This window comes from Podarcis vaucheri (genome assembly GCF_965113315.1).
Source record: "Podarcis vaucheri genome assembly, chromosome: 3".
Classification (NCBI taxonomy): domain Eukaryota; kingdom Metazoa; phylum Chordata; class Lepidosauria; order Squamata; family Lacertidae; genus Podarcis; species Podarcis vaucheri.
Window position 1 is genome coordinate 17,731,625 of NC_138761.1, and position 26,143 is coordinate 17,757,767.

The 26,143-nt window shown below is 40.7% G+C and overlaps 1 protein-coding gene across 1 annotated transcript in view; it reads right to left on the reverse strand.

Moving 5' to 3' along the window:
• Nucleotides 1-24: 24 nt before the first annotated feature.
• SOS1 (SOS Ras/Rac guanine nucleotide exchange factor 1) overlaps nucleotides 25-26,143 on the reverse strand; it is a 40,868-nt gene continuing 14,749 nt past the window's right edge. The window contains exons 6-22 of the mRNA XM_082217305.1: nucleotides 24,023-24,166; nucleotides 22,646-22,756; nucleotides 22,464-22,562; nucleotides 21,376-21,503; nucleotides 20,054-20,709; nucleotides 15,121-15,202; nucleotides 13,525-13,647; nucleotides 12,209-12,312; nucleotides 10,692-10,914; nucleotides 10,052-10,171; nucleotides 8,358-8,520; nucleotides 7,622-7,739; nucleotides 4,874-5,046; nucleotides 4,467-4,583; nucleotides 4,058-4,322; nucleotides 3,151-3,269; nucleotides 25-1,624 (exon numbers count right to left, since the gene is read on the reverse strand). Coding sequence (XP_082073431.1) covers nucleotides 1,130-1,624; nucleotides 3,151-3,269; nucleotides 4,058-4,322; nucleotides 4,467-4,583; nucleotides 4,874-5,046; nucleotides 7,622-7,739; nucleotides 8,358-8,520; nucleotides 10,052-10,171; nucleotides 10,692-10,914; nucleotides 12,209-12,312; nucleotides 13,525-13,647; nucleotides 15,121-15,202; nucleotides 20,054-20,709; nucleotides 21,376-21,503; nucleotides 22,464-22,562; nucleotides 22,646-22,756; nucleotides 24,023-24,166 — 3,240 coding nt within the window. The 3' untranslated portion in view covers nucleotides 25-1,129. The remainder of the gene's footprint in view (nucleotides 1,625-3,150; nucleotides 3,270-4,057; nucleotides 4,323-4,466; nucleotides 4,584-4,873; nucleotides 5,047-7,621; nucleotides 7,740-8,357; nucleotides 8,521-10,051; nucleotides 10,172-10,691; nucleotides 10,915-12,208; nucleotides 12,313-13,524; nucleotides 13,648-15,120; nucleotides 15,203-20,053; nucleotides 20,710-21,375; nucleotides 21,504-22,463; nucleotides 22,563-22,645; nucleotides 22,757-24,022; nucleotides 24,167-26,143) is intronic.

Consider the following 26,143-nt stretch of genomic DNA (forward strand, 5'->3'; position numbering starts at 1 on the left):
AATGTACATTTAGAAATGCAATAATTTAATATATGTCAGCCAGACAAAATATCTGTATCTTTATTTCAATTAAATTAAAAACAATTTGCAAGTATATTTATGCAACATTCACTATATACATATGATTTATTTATGCAACTACAAGGCAATTCTATGGGTGCTGATTATTCATCTACCTACTGCTAGTTAAAACATGGTGATAACTAGGGAATATGGCCAGCGGATCATCTTTTGCATTTTCATGGCATAGTCTCAAAGATGTTGAACTACCAGCCATTAAGTGGGTTATCAGTAAACCTTAAAATGAAGACCTAACCTAGTCTAGATTTAACAGTCTTCTAAATGGAGAAACAGATTCAACTCTGACAATAGCATTGTTTTGCAGTTTGCATCATTGGTGTCATTCATATAAGACTTAAATCTCATTTGTTTAAAGGCGGTTAAAAGTTAGGCATTCTGTTTACTGGCAAAAAAAATCTTTTTGAACTGGCACCATAATATTCATAAAGGAGGAGGAAAGTACCTCTTTGGTGAAGCCTAGGTACCCATGTATTACTAGTAACAGTTTGTAAACAGGACTGCAGTACGGTGCTATGTCTTAGCTCTATGTTGGTTCAGTTCAGTACCACAGATCTTCCTCACAGTCCAGTTCATGATTTGAAAGCAGGGAATAAAACAAAAGAAAATTAAGAAGACTATCAAGTTCCCTGTTTGAGATTCTTTTTTTAAAAAAGTGCATAATATTTTTACTCCAAGAACTTACATCATGGTGGACAGATGAATACAGGACTATGCATTTTATCCCTCACAGGACGTTACACAAAGCACAATGTCTGCTTATTGGCCCAAAGAGATCTGCAAATCTGATTTCGGGTACATTCAGGTGTCCACTGACTTTAGAACAGGGCCCTGCATACTATACTAACAAACAGCAACAGTTTATTCACGATAAGGGGCCTGTTATTAAGATTCTTTCTTCTTTTTGTACACCAAATATCAAACGTAGAGTCTTTAGTGTTAGGAGCAACACAGCTCAACTCCTTGGTGCCCACAAGGTACCCAGTGCATCTATTGCCAGCAACAGACATGGCACCAGGGAAAGCATTCTCTCTCGAGCACAAGGGAGAATTCAGGTGGAGTGGGCGTTCTCCAGCAAAGGGGGTCCATCACGATGCATCAATGGATGCGTGGGCTCCCTTTTGTAAGTTTTTGGAGGAAGCTTTGGGATATGTTGAGAAGTGCTTTGCCGAGGAGGAACAGGGGGCCCAGCAACAGAATGGAGGTCCGTATCTTGGGGTATCAAAGGAGGTGATGGCAAATGCCTCCGGACAACGTGAGGAGAAGGCGTCTGGGGGGGAGGCGGAGTAAATGGAGACGGACTGTTGGGAAAGAAAGTGTTGCCCAGTTCACTTTTTCTGCCTAAGGGTGGTGGCTGGAGATGGAGAGGTGAACTAGAGAAAACATCAGGAGTTCGTACAGGTTCTCGAGGTGGCAATACAGGTGGGCTTTCTGGGGGGTCAGAGATGGAGGTCCTGTCTGGCACCGAGTATCTCGGTGAATAGATTTTTGATGTCGGCTGCCGAGGAGGGATTGCTGGTGGGCTGTCCAGATGTGCAGAAGAAATCTGAAATATAAAGATTTGTTAGGACATAATTCAAAGACCTCAATGTTGCACTGGGGAACAAATATGCCAAGACGGTACCTTGCAAAAGAGGGCGAAGACACTTTGGACTAATTCCACCTGCAGAGGTGAGTTGAGAGAGTTACCCAATACAGGTTGTTCTCTTTCGGAGTAGAAAGAACCCACACAGCACGTCTAATATGAATTATCTTCAAAGGATTAGAGAAAGCCCAAAGCAGGAATGGCCAATCCTTGGGTTGTGGACATAATCTACTACCCAAAATAACCCACCAATTTTGGTAGCAGCAGCAAAAAGAAAAAGTTGGGTGTGCAAAGCGCAGTGCTGTGATGGAGGAGACAACTGCCCATCCCTTCAAATTTGTCTCTGGAATGATCATTTGAGCAACGGGGGCAATGACACCTAGTCCTCAGCTGATCGGCATGGAAGAGGAGGGGCTAGGTGCCTGCCTACCTGCCTGTGAGAGTATGCACAAGAGTGTGTGGGATGGCCAGCTGCACTGCTAGCATGTGGCCCCTAGAGGATGGATGTGGCCTTCTGGCCAGAAAGGTTTAGCTACCTCTGGTCTAAAGGCTTTCATTTCATCTTACTTCTAGGAGTGCTCCTACAACAAGATTCCAACAGAGGACAAAAGCTGGATGCCCACATAGAGAAGGTGTGTGTGTGAGGGGGGAGGAGGAAATAGGAGAGGGTTGTCAGACTCTTCTCTATTGCCCACATCTCTTCCAGAAGCAAAAGATGGGAAGAGGAAACAGAATCGGGCTGGATAGGTAGGAGATCCAGCACAGGAGATGGGAGCCCTTTAATGGATAAAGACAAAGAGTTGCACTAAAGGTGTTCCCAGGTGCAAAAATGTATAAGCACAGGAACAAATAGGGTTACCAGTGGCAACCAGAAATTTTATTTTTTACTAAAGTTGTTATTGTTCCCCCTCCCTTCCTCTTAAAAAAAAGGTTATCCATTTGGATGGGACCCAAACTAGTTCTCCCATTGTTTTTGAAGGCGCATACCTTATTGGGTCTTCTTTTTTTAACTTTCTTAAAGCTGCTAGTTGTGAGTATGGCAGCAGGATCCCTACCTTTTTCAAACAGCCACTTAAAACTGAAACTGCAGGAACCAGAGCTCCAGGAGCTCTGGGAGGTAGGAGTGGGTATGGAAACACTGAAGCAGCTTTAAATAGCCCATTCATGCTGTGCCTTTACATTAAAATAAGTCAAACTCATTTATCATTATAGATTATAGGTGGAGCATAAAAAACCCAGAATGTCCCGTCCCCCCCAGTGAATGTTAACTTTTGCTGTCACCTTGTATAAGAATTAAATGAAACTAGGTTGTAAATCTGAAGCTCCATTTATTTTAAAAGGCGGAATAAACCCTTTCCTCTGTGGGGAGGCACACACTAGTAGTCTTTTGTCTTTAAAGGTTGTGGGGGTGGCAGTGACAGCAGGCTCTCCCTCTTCACTGTATTTTCATCTTACTGTTCCTGCAGAGAGAAATGCGGTGAAATTACCTTTGAAGGAGAAGATTCAGCAGGAGCAGATTCTGGACGTCTCCGGGGAGGAATAGGAGGGGGAACGGTAATTTCATCTGAGCTTTTTGGAAAACTTATGGAAGACACAGAAGCTGACCCTGAAAGTGTATGAAAAATTCTATTATCCATCTCATTTGAATTTTTCTACTTTTCTAGTACTTTAACAGTAAATTCTAAACACACAAGTACAATACAGCATATAAAATGTATGCCTCTTATCTATAAGCCTCCTCCTGCTAAGTTCCTGAGGAATCAGGATTTCTTTTCACAAACAAAACAAAGCAGCTTAAGCCAAAGAGCTGCCAATGGCTGTGGTATTCTTGGTGTTGTATCTTATGTTTTAACTGTGCTAGTGTTCATGAATGGGAACACTAGCACACTTCACCTGTGCTGTCTCGTCTCCCTTACCCTCCAGAGGTGTCTCCAGAACAGGCGAAGTGTGCTAGTGTTCCCATTCATGAACACTAGCACATTAACATGCCCTTGGACCATGGATTGATAAAGGCCAGGAAAGAAACAAAATGAATTAAGAAAATAAAATAATTGCCACTGTTACTAGCATCCTGCCATGTACAGGGTGAGTCTTTTAAAAGACGTCTCGTGCAACATGTGTACTCCGTATCCACGGGGCCTCTTTTAAAGGACTCACCCTGTACAAACAGCAAACAAGGCATTCACTTAAAACAGTACATCTCAGTCTTCGCTTTTCAATCATGGTTTGGATTCAATCAAATTTAAGAAAACTGTTTTCAAAATACAAGCATCAACCAAACAAGTTCCTGTGGTTTGGCACATAACAGCAGTATCAGAAAACATGCCCACATGCGACACAGGCCAAACAACTTAAAAAGGAGAAGAATAGCCCAATCCTTGCTAGAGCACCTACTTGAATGAAAAGGGGTGGAGGGATCAGAGTCAAAGACACTGCAAACATCTGTGGTGCTGGAAGTGGACGATGGTGGAGGTGGGGTGAGAGGTGTTCTTGGAGAGTTTGGTGCAGAAGCAGCACTTTCTGTTTCACTCTCAGGGACACGACTGTAACTGATTTTTCTTGGCTCCTGTTGCAGAGGTGTAGGGTGTCTCATGGTGCCTGGTCTTGGGTTTGATGGACGAACACCCGGAGATTTGAGAGAATAGGTGTACTTTTTGGGCTGCACAGAAAACCAAAAACACTGTTTATATGAAGAACACTGATATTTTTTACTGTAAAATTACTTACTTTTTCCTATTAAAAAGCTTGTGCCACTCCAACTGTATTTTATAACATACATTAACTGATAAATCTAAATACTCACAAATCTTGGGGGTGGCTTGACGTTACGTGGCTCTATTTCTAGAGACTTGTTGAACAGATAATCTGCAAACTCTTTTTCCATGCTATTTCCCATTGGATTCAGATTTTCAAAAAATTTCTGAAACCCAAAACATTCAGAAAGATTAACACAGAATCGACAGATCTGTTGAACAGCAAAACCAGATTAAAATCAACTCTTATTTGATGAGGACATGCTCTAGAAGTTGATAATTGAGAAATAAAAGGACTGTAGAGCTGGGAGTCAGTCTAAGGGCTGAAAATAAATTCAGGCGTAATAAAATCAGAACAATACCCTGGTCAGCAAAGGAGCTTCAACCTACAGTATAAGCATTTCCTCATGGCCACTAAAAGGAAGCTGAACCTGGATGAGCAAAAAAACCTACTTACCCTGATATCAGCTTCTCCTCTTAGGCAGTATGGCTGGTTTTGGTACTGTTGGATCTCCCCTGTTATTTCAGCCACCTTCCTCCGCTTACTGAAATTGATAAGTTCTTTCCCATGTCGTTTGAGAAATTCAGGATTGCCTTCTTCCGTTTTCAAGATGTTTGTTAAATAAATTCCTACAATTAATGTCCAAAAAAAAATTGCAGCTATAAAATGGTTATGGCTTTTCAATGGAAAACTAGAATTAAGGTTAGAGCTACAAAGGCTTTGGGGAGGTTGAATTATGCACTTAATTTTTTTCTGAAGATCCAACAAAGGGATTCCTGATCTCCTCTCCTCCAAGCAAATGTGCCTGCTGGCCTTGCTGCTGCTACTTACCTGGGGTGAAACAAAGTTTGGGCTTCATCTCAACACATGGTTAACTAACCTTGGCACTGCCCACTTACGCCTGTTTGTGACCAAGCCACTCTAATGGCAAGCTACACCTTTTGTACATGAAGGAGCGTCTTCACCCCCATTGTTCTGCCCGGACGCTGAGGTCCAGCACCGAGGGCCTTCTGGCGGTTCCCTCATTGCGAGAAGCAAAACTACAAGGAACCAGGCAGAGGGCCTTCTTGGTAGTGGCGCCCGCCCTGTGGAACGCCCTCCCATCAGATGTCAAAGAGATAAACAACTACCTGACATTCAGAAGACATCTTAAGGCAGCCCTGTTCAGGGAAGTTTTTAATGTGTGACATCTTTAGTGTATTTTTGGACTTTGTGGAAGCCGCCCAGAGTGGCTGGGGAAACCCAGCCAGATGGGCGGGGTACAAATAATAAATTATTAATTATTATTATTATTATTATTATTATTATTATTATTATTATTGTTATTATTATTATTATTATTATTATTAGTCACCTGCCTCTCTACCCACCTCCACATCCTTCTTCAAAATTCCACAGTGCCCCCTAACCCTTTCCTCAACTTTTCTTTTTCTTACTAGCTTCCAGACTCATGGCATGCACCCACCCACCCTCTTTGAATCTCATCCTCATTTTTTTTTGGCCTGCCATTCTACCAGCTCTTCATCTGAAAGGCTCTCACTCAATAATAATTTTTAAAAGACAGTCTATCCATACCCCGCAAGGCTTACAATGCAACAGACCTAACACAGAATGAAAAGGGAGGAGGGGATGGAGCGGGTGAAGCAGGTACCAGGACAGGTTACCGTGTTCTTAGAACAACCAGCTGGGGTTTCAACTATTCAGGGAAAGGAGGATGAAATGGCCCTGCTTCCCTTCTCTCTCTCTACTCTGCAGCCCAATAAAATGGCTGCTGCTAGTAAGGCTGAAAGACTGGAGGTCTCACAGTAGAGCCAATGGAGTGACCCTACTTCCCTTCTTTCCCCTTACCTTAAAGGCCTCCAAGTTCCTTCTCTCTCCATTCTTATATCTTTTTTTGTATCTATCCATGATTTTCACTCCTCCAGCTCCATCACCCTTCACTGACTTGTAGACCATCTGTGATGTTACCTATTTTCCTTCTTCTTCAAAACCCACAATTTCCATGAAGCCTTTGGTACCACCCCATAATCCCCATGCCCTATTACCAAGGCTACGTGTATGCAACTGAAACAGTAATACATTCCTTTTTACTACCTTCCATTTGGTGTGTCAAATTTCAGATTATAAGCTCCTTGGGGCAGGGCTATGTGTTCTTGCAATCCAAAGCATAATGTGTACTAATGTCATTATGTAAATAAATAATACAGTACAGGTTTGTAAACAACCACTTTCCTGGCTGCCTGCAGAGCATATAAATTACCTCCATGCAACTAGGCAGCTATTTTCTAAAACCTGATCCTTTTAATCTTATAAATAGGAACGCTCACAAAATAGTTTGGTAAAAAATGTGAGTGAGAAACTTTATGGATTATTATTATCATTAATATTAAAATTTCTATACTGACCTTCACCCAAAAATCATAGGGGTAGTTTACAATATAAAAACAGAAAACATATACCATAATAACAAACCAAAACAATTATACCCCCTGCCCATTTAAAAGGCCATGGATTGTTTAATTAGCCAAAGACTTGGAATAAGGCTTGTCTGACATCTAAAAATATGTAACAAATGCATCGGGCGAGCCTCCCTGGCTTATTTACATAGCAGATCTAGTATTCTATAGTTAGGTGTTCTAGATTTAGTATTTTCTCACCACTACTGGAGAAGGGAAAAGGAAAGAGGAAAGGAGAAGGCACAAAGGCACAATGTTTGCTCTTTTTAGATGGTTTATTAGACAGAGATCCTTGCATCTGAATCAGCCTATTGTCAAAGCACAGTCAGAAAGTATCTTTATCAAGCAGAGTATAGCACAGCACTAAAAAAAAGCACAGAGTAAATTAGAGCACTTTATCTGATCTCCATCCCTTGATATTTCCCTGGTTAAGCTAGAACCACTAAGTACACTTCACAAATGCTTAGTGTTTCTAAATGCGTTAAATACTAATTTGTATTAGTACCTAACACATGAAGATAGCTGAAAAATCAGGTCAAGGGTTCCAACTAAAATGTAGTGAAATTGTGGATTTGATATTGAACAGGGGGTAAAGCTTTTGAAGTTGAAATACTGATTCTTTGAAATGCCTGGCTATTCCAAACAATATAGCAAGCTCCACTAATATATTTAAGAAATGGCTTCTTAATAGTTCTGTGGCTTATCAACATTTGGGATTTTATATTCTTCAAGAATAAATCTTACTTACCAAAGAAAGGCACACATGGAGGATTAATAGACCTGAGTTTTGCCAAGTATTTCTTATGATGGTCTTCACTCAGTTCATGAGCTTCTTCAAAAATCTTTTTCTGGCGGCTTGGGATTTGCTGAAGATGCACAAAGAAAGCTGAGACATGGACAACTACAAACCACATGTTATCAGTGATCTCAAATTAAGGGCCAGTCAAAATATGTAGATTCACTTGGAGGGTTCACTCACCCCTTACATATCAAAGAAGCTTTTCATATAAAAAAAATGGGTTATATTATGTGTGGCACTGGGAAGTGCCCTTGATTTTTTGCTCTAGTTTTCAATTGCTCAGCTTCAGCCCCACTTTCTTGTGGAGAGAAGAGACACTACTTCTTAACATGATGCTTTTCCACCATGGAGATAATCTCAGTCTAGGGAATATATGCAGTCTGCAAATGGGAACATGATGCACAAAGGAACTTTTGGCAAAATAAACAAGATGTCACAGTGGCTTCTTACCCTTGTACATGGGACAAAACAAACATTTGCACTGCATTTTGTAAGTGTTTAATGTAACCCTAAAATTATCTCTATGTAAAGAAAAAATGTGTCCAACAGCCTACCCAGTGCACATGCTGAAGACTGATGAGAAAGAAAAAAGTGGTTTTGGTTTAAATGTTTTTGTTTTTTTCAATGATACTTTATTCAGCAACAGTTAAAACAATTACAGTTTCTAGATATACATGTGACTTACCTCAAAGGTATGATCCAGTCTGTAAATAGGTGCAGAGTTCATAGCACTGACAACTTCAAGAACACCATTAAAATTGTTTAGTTCTTGGAAAACTTGCAAGATCTCAATTATACGGCATACTACAATTACTCTTTCCTCTAGGTTTTCTGTTTCTATGATGCATCTAAATGTACAAAAAGATGTACTTATCAGTACAAGAATGTTAAAAAGCACCAATTTAATATAATTTTATTTTGACAAGTGTGACTTAATGCAGGGGTTTCCAAGCAGCTGGTATAATTACTGAAGCCAAATTCTTTTCTGAATCCAAATGGGAAAACACTATACGTTAAACTTGCACACCAGTAGGAAAGTAAAAGTCTGCCTTCAGAAGAGGCCACCTCTTGTTTCTGCATGATCAGGGCACACACCTGATAGGAATGAAACAGTCTGGAGAAGTAAAACTCATACAGAGCTGCAATGGACCATCCGCTCCTATGGAGGGAATTCTACTACCTGATAAACAGGAATGACTGAATGATCTTATCATGCCTGGTGGAGAGATACAGCCAAATTAATGGCCCTGAGAGGGAGCCAAGGCAGCAAAATTAGAGAAGCAGATAGGTAGCCGTGTTGGTCTGCCATAGTCAAAATAAAAAAATTCCTTCCAGTAGCACCTTAAAGATCAACTAAGTGCACTAAGTGCATGTGCACACGAAAGCTCATACCAAGAACTAACTTAGTTGGTCTTTAAGGTGCTACTGGAAGGAATTTTTTTTATTTTGACTATGGCAGACCAACACGGCTACCTATCTGCAACTGGAACCATGGAAGGCACCACATTGAGCCGCATGAAATGGAAGTCCATCAACCGGTATCTGAAGAAGTGTGCATGCACACGAAAGCTCATACCAAGAACTAACTTAGTTGGTCTTTAAGGTGCTACTGGAAGGAATTTTTTTATTAAGATTAGAGAAGTGAATCATCAGACATGCAATAGACAGGTTCCTCTATCAGCAGCTCCACTAAACTCAGACAAGCCTTTAATTATTTAATTTCTCAAAGCCCAATTTGAGGATTACTAACTCAAGTCTAAAACCAGTGCATAATTCAAAGAATATACTGTCTTTCAATTCAAACAACTGAGAAGTTTAGGAATTATTGTTCTTGCTATAATTATTTCCTTCTATGAAGCTCCAATATTTTGCCAAGTTGCAGCTCAGGAATGATGTTGCATGCCAAGGCCCCGTGATCCACAGTTCCCTAGTGGATAATAAATACACAGACAAATGGATTTGGTTTATTGTTTACAAACGTGCGCAGTTGGATTAGGCATTGGGTGAAGCCAGACTGTATCTCGACTCCCGCCCACCTGCAGGCAGTCAAACTAAGGGTAAACCACCAATATGGGGAGCCCGATGACTTACATCAAATAGGGGCACCCTGAGGGATTCCCGTTGGGGTTGTTGCATGGTCCAACCCCACATCCGGGCATCAGACAGAATCCACACCCCCAGATCCCTTTAACAAGATACCCTTAATAAGGCAGAGGCTACAACCACCCCTCCATCCAAACAAAGGCTTACCTAATGCCTTTGGCTGGTTTTTTTTGGTCATTCTAACGAGACTCCTATCTCGGGTCTCAGACTCTGTATGGACCTGGATGTTAATATCAATATTTAGAAGATCTTAGTCAAAGCACTCGAGCAACTTACTTTTCAAACCACAAAGTAAGATTTGTGGTATGTCGTATCATCTTGAGCAGGTTAGGAGAATTGATTTCCTTATCTTCTTTTGTCCATACACTTCCAACCAGCTCTGATGGTTGCACAGCTCTACAAATTGACAACAAATATAAATTACAGAGAAAAGGCTATCATTTTATGGTCAGTTAAACTACTACTAGATTAACACAAATCTAGATTAACACAAATAACCAATAATTCTGAAATCAGAAAAAAAAAATTGACTGCAATTTTTTTTTTTTTTTGCATTGTAGAATGTCATTGTTCTACCATCTACTTTTAACAACCAATTCTCTCCATCTCCAGTTAAATACTATATCTGTGGATGAGGTTCTGGAAGCTTATAGCTTACAGCTTACAAATCTTGCTTTCATAATACGTTTTTTAACAGTGAGCTCCAAAATGCCAACATATGAAAATAAATTATCACTTTACTACCTATATCAAATTCGCATTAATATATACTAGAGTCACAATTTGGAACATTGTTCCCTAAATGCAGTATGAATAGCTTTGCTAGTAAGAACTGAATGCAGAAATGACCAGGACCGAACACTACATTGCTTGAATATTATGATGTAGAAGAGAATAATATTGTTTTCAGAGCTACCTGTAAAGTTCAGATTCAAGTAACGTGAGCTGTCGAGCAATTTCTATTGGATGCAACGTAAGCAGGTCAAATGTTTCAATGTGTCCTGGCTTGCTAATATGCCACTCAATTGGAGGTGGTGAGCTTTCAAAAGTAATATTGTGACTTGGCCCAATTGCTTGTGCTTGCTTTTTCCTATGGATTATCTTTGTAATTGATTCAACCCATTTCTTCATAGCTTTACCTGAGAAGTAAAAGAAAAATACATTCTAGCATTTGAATAATAACAAAGTTACCTAGTAGCTAGAAACATTCCAATAATGAAATTGCCAGTTTACCTAATGGGAGAACAGTGGAAGACAATGTGAGAAATTCAGAAAACGAAACCAGAGCCATCTGGTCTAGCACCAACAGCCAGATGCAACCAGGAAACTCACAAATAAGGCACGATGCAGACAGTCATCCCCTTTGTTCCCAGCATTTAGTGATAAGGCCTATAATATACTGTTTCTGAACATGAGGCCCCAGACAGAGACCACATTTTAAAATGCCTAATCCTTTTGCTTAAACCTAGCTAAACTAGCGATCATCATGTCTTGTGGTAATGTATTTCCTAAGTGTTGTATGTCGCTACCAGAGAGTACCAGCTTGTCCCCAATCCCCACACACTATCACCTTGGTTCTAGCCAGAAGAGACTGAGAGAAGACAAGATAGCTATCTTCAAATATCTGAAGGGCGGTTACAAGGAAGATGGAGCAAGGGTGTTTTCTCCTGCTCTGGAGGGTAGGACACAAACTAATGGCTCACAGTTACAAGAAAGGGGATTCTTAGTAAACATTAGAAAGCTTTCTGAGAGTAAAAGCTGTTGGACAGTGGAATGGACTCCCTCAGGAGGTGGTGGACTCTCCTTCATTGGAGGATTTTAAGCAGATGTTGGATGGGATGGCCATCTATCATGGATACTTTAGTTGAGATTCCTACATTGCAGGAGACTGGACTAGATAACCCCCAGGGTCACTTTCAACAACAATTCTATTGACAGGGAAAGCGTGTGTCCTGGCCCTCTGTACAGTGGCCTGGAAACTTTTGGAACTGCTAAAGCCAAATATCCTTCATATCCTATTTCAATCACAACAGTATTTGTCAGTAGCTTAGAGATACCCCTGAGCTGTTAAGTTCCAATCAATACCAAAAGATACCCACCTACAGCCAAGCATCTAACTGTCCAGAATAGCCCAGACAACCATCCTACCCTTTCTGCACCTGGAAATCTTCATTCCAGTTGCTACCATAGTCTTGAACAAAAACTAGAGGGAAATTATTTTTTTAGTCCTAAAATCAGTGTGACTTTGAGATCAGTCTTGCTGGCACATGCTCAGCCTGAATGACTCTTGGATCTCCTGGCTCAGGGTGCCCATTAGTGACCTTTGCCCTGTAAAGTCCAACTGGCAAACTGAAACATCACACTTTAATAAAATAGGTACAAAAGAAAAAGAAGCAGATCATGCTAGATCTTTGCAACAATCAAATCAAATACCTCTGACAGTGCCAATGAATTCTTCCAACCGTTGCAGTAGATCTACATCTCTCTCAAAATCATAGAAGTGATGCTCCACCCAGTGCCGGCATACATTTAGAACTCTACAACATATTAACAGAGGTTATACAATATTGTCGGACAAGGTTTATATGATATATTTTTTGACAAATAGAGCTGTAGAGCTGGTTTCATTTTACAGCATACAGTGGTGCCCCACAAGACGAATGCCTCGCAAGACGGAAAACTCGCTAGACGAAAGGGTTTTCCGTTTTGGAGGTGCTTCGCAAAACGAATTTCCTATGGGCTTGCTTCGCAAGATGACAATGTCTTGCAAGTTCCTGCTGGTTTTTTTCCCCTTTCCCCCATTTTTCTAAGCCACTAAGCTGCTTATCAGCTGATCCGATCAGCAGATAAGCTGCTAAAAGCCGCTAATAGCGCTAATCCGTCAATGGGCTTCCTTCGCAAGACGAAGAAACCGCTAGACGAAGAGAATCACAGAACGGATTCTTTTCGTCTTGCGAGGCACCACTGTATATACTGTCCTGACTCCCTGAAGAAGTGCTATAGAGCTGTCAGGATCCATGCCAAAACTCCTGTCTGATTTGCTGGGCCTCGAAACGGAGGACTAGAACACTGAGTTCCCCCAATCTCCTGTCCAAGCTCTGGTAGCTGGGTAATAAGTGAATGTGCGCAGTGGTAGCAAACCTAGCCAGAACAAAAGGTCAAGTTGATCCACAGTTTATGTCTATGGTCATCCTCAAGTTCTACTACCAATTAACATTTACTGTGCACTTAAATACGTTAAAAAGTATGTCTCTCAAGGATGAATTCTATCTCCCCTCTAGATTGTAATGGCTGATGCATCATCTAGTGGAATTAAAATGGTGAATAAACAATACTGAATACGATACACAATATTAGGGGATATAATGTTCTGGAAAAGGCATGGTATCACTGAATTAAGATCTGTAATGAAGAAAATATATAAGCAACAATACTATCAAGCGAAACACAAGGTAGATGAAATGCCATTTCTGAAATATTTTCAGATAAGGCATATTATAACTACATTAATAAATGTAGCACAGTTCATTAAGAAATCACACAAACTTTGAGGCATACATTTCAAATAAAGATCAGTCGTGTGGAACTCTGGATCAGAAGTGGCTTTTTGAAAGTACAGTGGTGGGAAGGTTGAAAAGCTCTGGTATATGCACAGAACACTGTACAGTCCTTTGTATCCCACCCACTGATTTTAAAACCTGGGATCTAAATCTAAGCAAGATGCAGTTTACACACTTAAGATTACTTACCGCAGCTGTACAGGTTGTATATATTCCTTCCTAAATCTTTTTAGCTCTGCGCTAAGAGGTTGATCTCCATTCTCCATAGCTATGCGGTCTGCTTCCGTTGGTTCAGGTTCTGGAATTTCAAATCTAATGTGGAATGGTAATGTAAAAAGTAGGTTACTAAACAGGTATTTAACATTTGCAATAAACAATAAGGAATAGGACTAACATTCTTACATTCTATTTAGGAAAGTTCCATTAAGGCAGGAAAGGGATGGGCCACAACTCCTATAAAATTTCAAGCTTTTCAACTGACACAGGTATAATATACCCTTAAGTGTGATTGAATAGGAAATATACTACAGTGGTACCAATCTGAGATTAAATAAATTCAGTTTGCAAAGATGCAGGCATCTGTGGTTTGACTTCAGCCCTGGAGGTGCACTCCATTGTCTCTTGAGACAGATGGATGCCAACACAGGCACCTGACTACTTAGTATGACATAACTGAATAGCACTTGTATTTTACACATTAAATGCAGACAACCCTCAATTTATGTGGGGGTTACAGTCTGGACCTCCCTGCGTATAACCAAAACTGTGTATATCAGGAGTACCCTGGAGGAGTGAGTCACTCAACAAGCCCCACTGTTGCTCAGGCATAAGCCGGAAGGGGCAGTGGGGTCTGCACAGCTGACCCGCAGGGAAGCTTCTTCCTCGCACATCAGCTGAGGCAGTCAACAAGACCTGCTGCCCTTCCAGCTCACGTGAGTTAGGGGGCTGCAGGGTTTGCTCAGCTGATTTGATGTTAGGTGGGGAGGCTCTGGGGAGAGTCTCCCCATGAGCTAGGAGGACTCTCCAGGGTGATCCCCATTTCTGGATCCACTTTTGGGTTCCTGGCACCCCATGTGCACAGTTACATGCAAATAGAGCACATGTGAATGGGAAGTTGCCTGTACAGTGGTACCTTGGGTTACAGACGCTTCAGGTTACAGATTCTGCTAACCCAGAAATAGTACCTCGGGTTAAGAACCTTGCTTCAGGATGAGAACAGAAATCATGCTCCGGAGGCGTGGTGGCAGTGGGAGGCTTCACTGGCTAAAGTGGTACCTCAGGTTAAGAATGGACCTCCAGAACGAATTAAGTTCTTAACCTGAGGTACCACTGTACCTCAAATTAAATGTGTTTAATTTCACACACATTAAAGCTGTCATGTGGTGTAACTTCATTTATTTAGGTATGCATGTAAAGCACAGAATGTGGAATTGAAGATTCACACTAAATTGGAAAGAAATTGTTTCCCATTAAATTTGCATTTGGGTTTTTCTTAAATGTAAATCTGTAAAGAAAAATGGGTTGGCTTCAGGTTTCCCACGGACAGAGTTCCACTGATGGGACTGCTCTATTAGAGGAAGGGAGAGGCGGCAAATTTTAGTCTCCCTTAACTTCTATTCTGGAGGTATTGGACAATAGCCAGGGTATGCTTAGGGGGAAGAGGGAATAGGCATATGCACGCACACACGCACCCCCCTTTCCATAGGATAAAAGTGTTATTTAAAAACTCATCTCAGAAGAAGGGAACCAAAATTACAACACAGTATTTCAGAAAAGTCCTCTTACCGTTCTATCAGCAGACTCAGTAATTCCTGAGGCTTGCAAAAAGATCTATATGTTGTAAGAAATGTTCGAACAAAGTTGGGATCTAGGACAGACAAAATAAATATTTCACTATATTGTTTTAAATTGTTTAGACAGGTAGTGAAGAACTCTTAACTTCAGAAGCCTCAAACCCTGGAGTCTGATGCAGATGTAAGAGATGTCACTTAATCACGGCTGAGGGAATGGGGAAAGGGCATTCATTCTAGATGGATTTCTGCTCTCTTTGTAGGCAAAAAGGTACTTAGGTAAAGCAAGATCTTGCTTCTGGGACTGCGGAGCCAACTGTATTTTACTGAAGGGAGTAGTAGCCAGTGGGGAAGCAGGGTCATGTTGCACATCTCACCTAATAACACTGAATGTCATTGCCGGTTACTGAGAGAGGGACAAGACAGTAAGGAGCTTGATGGGGGCATTGGACTGGCTTTGCCACTGTGCCCGCACCACACAAGGATTCCTGCTGCCTTGTCCCTCCCTCTCTCGGTAGTCAGCAGTGAGTGTGGCATTGGGAAGCTAGGTGAGTAGCACCCCCCAGGCTGGGCCACCCTGCTAGCTGCTACTAACTGGGGTGTTAAATGTGTCCCTAGATCGTAAAGGAAGCTCCAAGCTAGGAAACTACACATGTGAGAGAATCAAATAACAATGCAAACCACACTCAAACACGAAAACACATCATCTGATGGGTGGTCAGAATGTACTATCTACCAGAAGAAAAGTCTATCAGGAAAGAGTTTTCCCCTTCCTTTCTTATGCACAGAAGCGCGTTTAACTTAAGGATGTCAAGCAGCAGTAAATACCAGAATAAGCACATCTGCTGTACAGGACCTAAATGGCTCTGAGAAAAACCATTTGGTTAAAGCTACTCTGACTGAAGATTTAGCTAGGGACAAACACAAATCTTTATTGTTTTGCCAAAGGCCAAATGTAATCATATAGCAGTATAACTAAAAGTATGATTTAAACCCATAGCACAACCCACTGAAATATCCAGTACCTTTTACAACAACAAAAATACAGTATTAATAACTACAAAAAGGCTCCTGCTTCTTTACAATTTTACCAAGAGACAACTCTCCTGAACCAGAAATCTTCTCTTCCTCCCTGGCAAGCTTACACTGTTTTTAGCTCTGTTGTTTCCAAATTAGAAGACAAGGATCAAAGTTGAATATTTTAAAGTGTCCACTGCTACCACATCTATAGTGGTTCGAGACTCTTGAAGGGTTGAACTTAACCATCATGGTTCCTTCAGACTGCAGCAAGAGAAAGTCAAGGCCTAGCGCACAGCACATGAAACGACTTGAATGCAGTTACCCTAATTGGTGTGTCTTCACATCTTCCTTGATGCACTTGGTGAGAAAGAATGAGGTGCAGGGTGGAAGGTGACCTCCAGCTCTTTGGGTGAGCTTTGTAAAAGCCTTCCCTGACCAAGAATGGAAAACAGTTTGGGATTTGGGGAGAGGTCCTGCCTACCCAATCCCAGAGATGGGACCTTCCCCGTACTGAATTTCCTCCAACCTACAAGGAGAGAATAAACCTCGTGCACTCCTTTCCCATAGCCCTCAACCTCTCAGACATGAATTCCTCTCACCCTTAATCATGGGGTTCACTGTGCATGCACCAGAATCACTTGGGGTTAATTTGACCTGGAGCACAGAAGTAGACTTTAATGGAAGGAGGGCATCAACCCAAGGCCCATTCTTGATCAGGGCTAAGGGACAGCTACTGTAACTTCTGTCCCAACATTAGAACAATGTATTTACATACACTATTCAGTATGCACATTTAGTTATAAAACTCATACCTTTCTATCACTTTGTTTGATGTTACTTTACAGCAAGTTCAATTTTCCTACTAAATTCTTTTCCTGCAATGACTTCATAGAGCCAAGTAGTTGGTTAAAAATACACACACACAGTTAAGTCAGGATGTCTGTCTATGTGATAAATCTCTCCTCAAACAGGCATTTTAAAAAGCTAAAAGAACAACAACATCTAAAAAAATCATAAATAACCATTCCTGAATGCGTTAAGAAAGGAAATGGACACTATGCTGACGCACAAGCATTCAACGTATCAAAGCACTATAAATAGAACAGCACAACCCTCCAAGAGAAAAAAGTTGCAAGCTCTTTCAAAACTGGAAGGGCCAAATCAGGAAATGGAAATGAACTTTTACCACACACAGAACTGTGAACAGAGGCCAAAAAAACCAAAGGCTTTGGGAAGATGTAAAAGTTCTGTCAAATAACCCATACTGAATTTAAATGCCATTTGCTCAACCTGGCCACTTTTGCACCACAAGGAGCTAATGGTCCCGATTCCAACTTCCCATTCATTTACACAAACTAGTTACCAACAGTTACCAACAAAAAACATCCCTGTATATGGGGTAGAATTGAGAGGGCCATAGCTTCTATAACAGGTGAGCTAATGCAAACCCACCCACCTTCCCCCATTATGATTTTGCAGAACCCAACCTTGTGCAAAAGGACTTCAGCTGACACAACAGGACTTCTCCTCCAACCTGCAGTTCCCTGTGTGCCTCCAAAATCTGCAATGCGGGGGTCCTCCAACCCGCCAGAGCAGGTTTTGAGGATATACAGAGGCTGAAATGGGGAAGAGAGAAAGTCTTGTTGCAGGAGCTGAATTCCATTCTGCTTGCCCATGGACAGCATTGGGATGCAACTGTTTATTTTTTATTCAATCTATTAGTTGCTTTCGACAAGGAATCTCAAAGTGATTAACAAAAATAGAATTCCAATAATACAAAATACGTGTTTATTTTAAAACCAGAACACCACTAAAAGTGGTTAAAACATAAAATCATAAAACAAATAGCTCCTCTCCTCAACAAAAGCTCAATCAAAGACTTACCCAGTTAAAGTACAAACAGAGCAAGGAATTAGCATTCAAATGCTTAGAAGAGCAATGCCTTTGCCTGCTGCTGAAAATATATCAATGTCAGCACCAGCTGATTCTACTGGTGAGAGCATCCTACAAATGGGAGGACACCACTGAAAAGCTTTACTATGGTCTGTTGAAAAGATAATGAGTTTATTTATCATGCTGATTTGGTAAGAATGAATTTCAGCGTTTAATGCCAAGATCCCCTAACCTATGTATAAGAATATTATTTTTCTCAAAAGTAGTGACTTTATCTGTTAGAATAGCCGATAGAAACAGCTAGAAAAAAGAAACAGTTGATATGGAAGCACATACACTACTGATGATTTTAAGGAATCATTAGTGATGGAATTTAGATCTTTTAATAACTAATTTAAGCAATTTGAAGAGAATGTGTTTGTTCAGTTAGAAGAGGTGAAAAGAGGTATTGATTCAAGATTTAGAACTCTGCAACTCAAAAAACAAGGAAGGGAAACTATCCAAATATATTAGCATATTCATGCACAGCAGTTTTTGTTTACTGTTCTCATGAAAAAGAACTGGAAAAGGTATGTACATTTTTCTAGGAACTCAATGGGACTGTGTGCATGCTGCATTTCTGTAGCAGTGGATGCAGAATTCAGCATCTTGCTTTTTCATTTTTTAAAAGCTAATATCTGGCCCTGTTAGTACTTGATAAACCTTGCAAAAGCTTCAGAAGCCAGAGTAGTGGATGAATAAGTTTTTCAGTAGGTGCACAAGGAATAGCTTAAGCATGTTTATCAGTCCCATAACTAGCAAAATCACAAAAATATGCATATCTATGCTAAAATACAGATTTTGCACAATTTATACATGACCTAAAACTATTCTTTTAATTAAAGCAGAATTTGGATTGGGGTTCCGAATTCCTTTTAGTATGAAATACACACAGCCCTTTATACAACTGTGGCATATTACGAATACTGCATGGCAAGTGCTATTCCTGTAACTATATTCTGCACCCATTAGCCAGAAAAAGGAGAGGAGAGAATTCTACATAAAAGTCCTCCCGAATACAATTTCCATAGATTTAACCTTCCTCTCTGAAATGAAATATTAAAAGCTAGCATGGGGAAAAACGTCCTAAGTCAGATGAGCATACGCCCACCACTATCAAATGCATCATGCTTTAACACAACATTCAGGGCCAAAGGTGCTTCTCAACTATTTTGTAAAGTGGAAAGGGCCTTTAGGATATGTGGACAAGTTTAAATAATTAAGATTTCCCCCCATTAATATACTGTAAGCAAAGCACATAAAATAGGAGGTGAACCAATTGCATATGAGGGTACCTTAAATAAGTCTAGACGTTTGCATTCCAAGGTCCTTGATTCAATACTTAACTGCTATATTACAATTTGAACAAATTATAGGTAATATTTTCAATTTATTTGAGACCACCTGATTCAAGTGATTTAAGATAAGCATATTCCTGTATATTTTAAATATATAAATTGATATGGTCTTATATATTCATATTAGCACTATTACAAAACAATGTTACAATACCACATTGTTACACATAAATACCCTCTCTTCTGTTGGGCAGCTGCTGAAGTTTATAGATGTAATAAATTAGTCTGTACTATCTGTTTATGCTTCTGCATGTATACTAGCACAACTGACATGACATTTCAATTGAGTCTGTTTCCTAAAGAACGGCTCTATTTCTCTGTAGGTTTGTTAATGTTAACAGGATATTAATGCTTATCAACTGGATGTATGCTAAAGTCTTTTTGTTCTTTATCTCAGAGATAAATGATCCAGCATCCGAGCTACTGGACAGGTGTAACTAGAGGCATAGTCACTCAACTCAAGAATACCACTAAAAGGTTTTTTTACAAGCTGCCACTTTTATCAGAAACCTATACCACCTTGATTCTCTGGGTGTATGGAAGATAGAAGATACTAATAAACTAAAATTCATTCAAACATAAATTCAGATATTTTAAAGACCTGGAAAAATTCCTTACCAGCATACATATGGTATGTAAGTCTCTCAATGAGTTTGACAACAGTGCCTGCCTTGATAATAGGAATTCCAGATTTGGGCTGCATGTTTTCTTCAAAAACAATATTCTCTTCAGAATCAGGTTCTGCAAACCTATAAAGCTCAGGACTTGGAAATCTCATCTGTTCCTCCTTCTCTTCTTGTAGCATTGTTACATCTAACATTCTCTCCAGGGTGCTTCTATACTGTAAAGAGATCAAGGCTGCCATCCAGTTGTTTTTCTCTTCTGCCGATTTTGCAGCAAATATAACACTGTTCTCATCTTTCAAAATTATTTCAAAGGCATGTTTGTACTCATTAGTGTCATCTTTATCATTGATCTGTACCTTCCGCATGAGAAACTTTTCTTTCAGACGATATTCTGCATTGCTAGCACCAGGCAATCTTGGCTGGCCATGATTTGATTTACAACAAATCATTAAACCATCAAAGAGAAATATATGTCTTTCATGCTTGGCACCCACACGTGTGAGAGTCCCCTCCATTATAAATTCATTGCAGCACTGTCCTATATCTTTACCCTCCCAACCATCAATGTTCTTCTGGATCTCGTTCATTTTCTTGATTGCTAGCTGCTTTCCCTTCATTTGTTGACTATAGAACCGGCATGCAGATTCACTTTGAAAGAGAAACAAAATGACATTAATTCAAACAGCAGCTGCACATACTAGCAGAAAAATAACTAATGCAGGCTTACTTTGAAAACAATTAGCCTGAAGAAGTATTCAAAGTATGTTCCAGGAGCCAGCTTCAAACGTTCCAGACTTGAAAGTGCTATGGTCACTGTTAATGTTTAAGTTATATGCCTAATACAGAATTCCACTTAACCAATCAATTTTGATTAAACAGCAAAGTGGCAACTAATATTTCCTGATAAAGACTGTAAGCATCTGAAAGAAAACCTGACACCACACTGTTGTTTACTTTAAATACAGCACATGCTACAATAACTGCATCAAGAGTTAACTAAAAATTGTTAGGCATTTCAAATGGTTCTGCTTGGTATTTTTATTTCTTAACAGCTAATGAAAAACGTTTTTTCTTGCTGCTTACCAGAAGATTCTCAAGATGCATTCACTAGAAGTGTACAAGGACACACACATATCAGAGACTCTGAAAACAATAGCTATCTGGACTTTGATGTCACTTCCTTTGAAAAAGTAGGCTTGCCACAAACTGCTTTGTTCATTGTTTACTGAAAGAGGAAACTGGAAAGCCTGGCTTTATAGAACAACAAACCAGGCTAAAAGCGAGGGGTGCGGTGGGGGGTGGAAATGCATTTACCTAAGTCTTCTCTTTGCAAGACTTTTTGAGCATATCCTTTCCATACTACTCTGAAGATTAAGTAGGGCTGTGATTGCTTGCTTCAAACACTCTTTGTCCTCTTGATCTTTGCTTTTCTCTTCTAATTGCTATGAAAGTAAAAATAATAGTTAATACTTCTACATAAGTTTACAAATCAGATTTCATCCTTCAGCAGCAAAAAAAAGTTGTCACAGTGCCTTAAGAGATCAAATAATATGTTAGCAATCTATGAGAAGGGCTCATGAAGCCTGCTCAAGTGTTCACATTCCATAGAAGGAATCATAGTACTGAGACACTGAGATAGAGGCTGTCAACTGCTATCAGTTTAGGTTAAGAGTGTTAACTTGGAGAAAGGAGACTAAGAAAGATAAATATTTGCAAGCAAAGAAGCCAAACTGAGGAGTCCAACATCTAGCTTTAATTAAAATCTAGGTGCTCAGTTTTCAATAACAGACTGTTTCCAGTCTATAACTTACCGTAAGTGTGTAATTCTACAACCCAGTGTCTAAGTTGTGAAATCCCCTTCCCACAGAGGTGTTTCAGGCATCTTCATTATGTTTTATTCTTTGTAGGCTTAAGAAGCACATTCATACCCCTTTAACACCCAAGATATACAACTCACCCTATTCTCTTGACTGTAATTTAACTTTTTAAAATCCCAGATGCATTTGCCTTGTGCCTTTTTCTACCATGTAGGTGTCAGATCAAAATGTTTTAATCCCTTTAAGGCATTTTAAGGTCTCCTATTTTAAACACTGGTTTTGTAGAAAAAAATCACTTTGAAGTTTAACTGTTTTATTTGATTTTGATTTTTTTGGGTATCTTGTTATGCTTTTAATTATATCAACCACCTTGGGACAAGATTTTATGAAGTGTGGCATATGAACACCGTAAATTCATTTTTACCTAAATCAGCACTCTACTTGCTAATTGTGCACTGTTCTTCAGAAAATCCCCAGTGCCAAAAGCAAGATCACATGACAATATAAGTGGGTTGCAAATGCTATTTAAAATTAAACATAAAAGCTTTAAAATATTAGATGCAATCATGTCTACCACTCTCTTACCTTTAAAAGTTCAAAATAGTGAAGGCAATGGTAAACAGGAACTAGAAGCAGTCTGGGTAAAACATACTGAACAGCTTCTTTAAAACCATCTCCTATTGACTAGAAATGAAAAGATGTTTCAGTTTCACAAACAAGTCCAATTATTACATCATTTGCATTGTAAACTTTACTACTTAACATACCTGTAAATAGAATGCTGCACCAGGCTTTGACAGTAGGCTAAGAAAATGGTCATGAAAACCAGTCCGCAAAATATCTTGAGTGTACGATTCATAAGGATCAAATGCTAGCTCCTAAATAAAGGATTTTAGAATATTTCAGTTTACTCAAACACTGTTTCAATGCTATCATGCAATATACAGATAGATAGATAGATAGATAGATAGACAGATAGATAGATAGGAATATGTTTACTGCCTTATGTTAATTTGGGAACCCAATCAATATTAGTGTATACCACACCAGAAACTGGCCAATGCACCAACATGCATTGGATTCCAATTGGTTTTGGTCATTAGCAACTCAGTGGAATAGGGAGTAAAGCTTACATGGTAGAACAAAACAAAACAAAACAAAACAAGCTCCTGATTGTAACTGAAATTAATCACTCAGTTTATTAATATACAGTGCTTAAGAGTATAAGAGTATATATAGATAATAATAAATAGATTATAAATGATATAGAAAGAAATTAATACGAGATCAGACAAAATGTTTGAAAATAAAGCAACCTACGTATGACAGAGTTTAAATCAGGCTTCCTCAACCTTGGCCCTCCATATGTTTTTTGCCTACAACTCCCATGTTCCCTAGCTAGCAGGAACAGTGGTCAGGGATTATGGGAATTGTAGTCTCAAAACATCTGGAGGGCCGAGGTTGAGGAAGCCTGGTTTAAAGCAACTGGATATAATTCACATATGAACTAATAAGTAGTATTGTCTAATCAATAAATATTTGGAGACGAGAAGAGATATTTTTTTCCTTAAAGATTATATACCGAAACACACTAGAAGTAGAAGAACTTGTACAGCTAGCTGTGTACGTGGTAACTGGTTTCTAACAATTAATCTATCCCTCTAAGTCATGCAGTTGAAATTTTTAGCCAACATAAACTGCTTAGAGTACGGCATTACGGATATATTTTATTGCAGTTTATAGGATACGTCTAGAATTTATTAGAAGAGTAGAAGAAGAAGAGTTTGGATTTGATACCCCGCCTTTCACTCCCCTTCAGGAGTCTCAAAGTGGCTAACAATCTCCTTTCCCTTCCTCCCCCACAACAAACACTCTGTGAGGTGAGTGGGGCTGAGAGACCTCACAGAAGTGTGACTGGCCCAAGGTCACCCAGCAGCTGCATGTGGAGGAGCGGAGACGCGAACCCGGTTACCCAGATTACGAGACTACCGCTCTTAACCACTACACCATACCATAGCAATATGTAGCATATAAGCAGAAGACAGGAGTGCCTGGCGTGCTCTGGTCCATGGGGTCACGAAGAGTCGGACACGACTAAACAACAACAGCATATAAGCAACAAATCTATAAATACTATTACCTACCTCAGCTAAATCTTCAAAACAGCTTCCAACTAAGGGATGGGGACTACCTTCATCTGTCATTTCTACTGTGTCTTCAATATGGCCCAACAACTTCACACTAAGTTCATGAATATCTGATATTCGACTGAATATATTTTCTACATCCTGCAAAAATGAATGGATTGATAAATAGTAATTGGAGGTGGGAGTTAGTCAATCAAAGCAAGAATAAATACTGCAGAACCTGAATAATACAGATTTCATGGCGACTATTTAAGACATAAGAAAAAAATGCACAAGTATTGGCTTTCCTAACAAGCATTCACTTTTTGACTAAAGAAAAATCTCTCCTGCCCTCTCCCCAAGTTATGCGCAGATGTGTCTTTCACTTGGAACCAGGACTCTTTAGATCCCAACCCTTAATTGGATTGATAATGGCACATTAGAAAATCCATGATACCTGTAATGAGGGCAGGTTTGAGGGGGTAATATCCTGTTTCAGGTCTCCAAAGAGGCAGAAGCAAGCTGGTTTACATATAACCATGAATTAAGATGTAAATCAGTCTTCAGGAATTTGTCCTGCTAGAAACTTGATTGTCTGATAAAGGTTTTAAGTGAAATACATGCATGTATGTATGTATGTACAGTGGTGCCCCGCTAGACGAAAGGGTTTTCCGTTTTGGAGGCGCTTCGCAAAACGAATTTCCCTATGGGCTTCCTTCGCAAGACGAAAGCCCATAGGCAAATCTCCGGGACAGCGGGGAAGCGCAGCGCGTCTTCCGCACTGTCCTCGGACCTCCTCCAAAGCCTGGCGGTGGGGCGGAAAGACCTCCTCCCGCCGCCAGGCTTCGGAAGGATGCTCCGAAGGGTGGCGGTGGGAGGAGGGCTCTCTGCCCCACCGCCAGCCTTTGGAAGGCTGCTCCGAAGGCTGGCGGTGGGGCGGAAAGACCTCCTCCCGCCGCCAGCCTTCGGAAGGATGCTCCGAAGGCTGGCGGCGGGAGGAGGGCTCTCTGCCCCACCGCCAGCCTTTGGAAGGCTGCTCCGAAAGCTGGCGGTGGGGCGGAAAGACCTCCCCTCGCCGCCAGCCTTCGGAAGCCTGCTCCAAAGCCTGGCGGTGGGGCGGAAAGACCTCCTCCCACCGCCAGGCTTCGGAAGGATGCTCTGAAGGCTGGCGGCGGGAGGAGGGCTCTCTGCCCCACCGCCAGCCTTTGGAAGGCTGCTCCAAAGGCTGGCGGCAGGAGGAGGTCTCTCCGCCCCACCGCCAGCCTTCAGAAGGCTGTCCTGAAGACTTGCGGTGGGAGGAGGGTTTTCCTTCCCACCACCAACATTCAGAATGCTGTTCTGAATGTTGGCGGTGGGGAGGAAAAACCCTCCTCCCACCGCAAGCCCCGGGAACAGAGGAGAAGCGCTGTGCCCCTTCCCCTCTGTTCCCGTACCTGTCCTGAAGGCTTGCGGTGGGGAGAAAAGCCCTTCTCCGCACCGCCAGCCTGGCAAGCAGTTTCCATAGGAACGCATTAATTGATTTTCAATGCATTCCTATGGGAAACCGTGCTTCGCAAGACGAAAAACTCGCAAGAAGAAAAAACTTGCGGAATGAATTAATTTCGTCTTGCGAGGCACCACTGTATGTATCTGTGTGATGGCACCTGTAACCAGATTGACTATACTAGCACCTCAAATAGCATTTATACAAATGTTTTCAGGGTTTAAATTTGAATGTGAGGAAGGATGCACTCACAAGCTTTACATCCTGCCATACAGGCAAAGTGAATGTCTGCATCGAGGAGCCTGCTTTATTTGTGCATGCTCTCTGCATTTTTCACAACCTTGATTCTGCAGGATTCCAAATAAGACCCTTACAGATGGATGGCAGGCTACAGAAGTTCAGCACTAACTTGTGGGTGAGTGCAGAGACAGGCTGTTGAGAATATGATGGAGTGGCTTTGCTAATTCATTTATTAAATATACAGTGGTGCCCCGCAAGACGAATGCCTCGCAAGACTGAAAACTCGCTAGACGAAAGAGTTTTCCGTTTTGGAGGTGCTTCGCAAAACGAATCTCCTATGGGCTTGCTTCGCAAGGTGGCACTGTCTTGCGAGTTCTTGCTGGTTTTTTTTTCCTTCCCCCCTTTTTCTAAGCCGC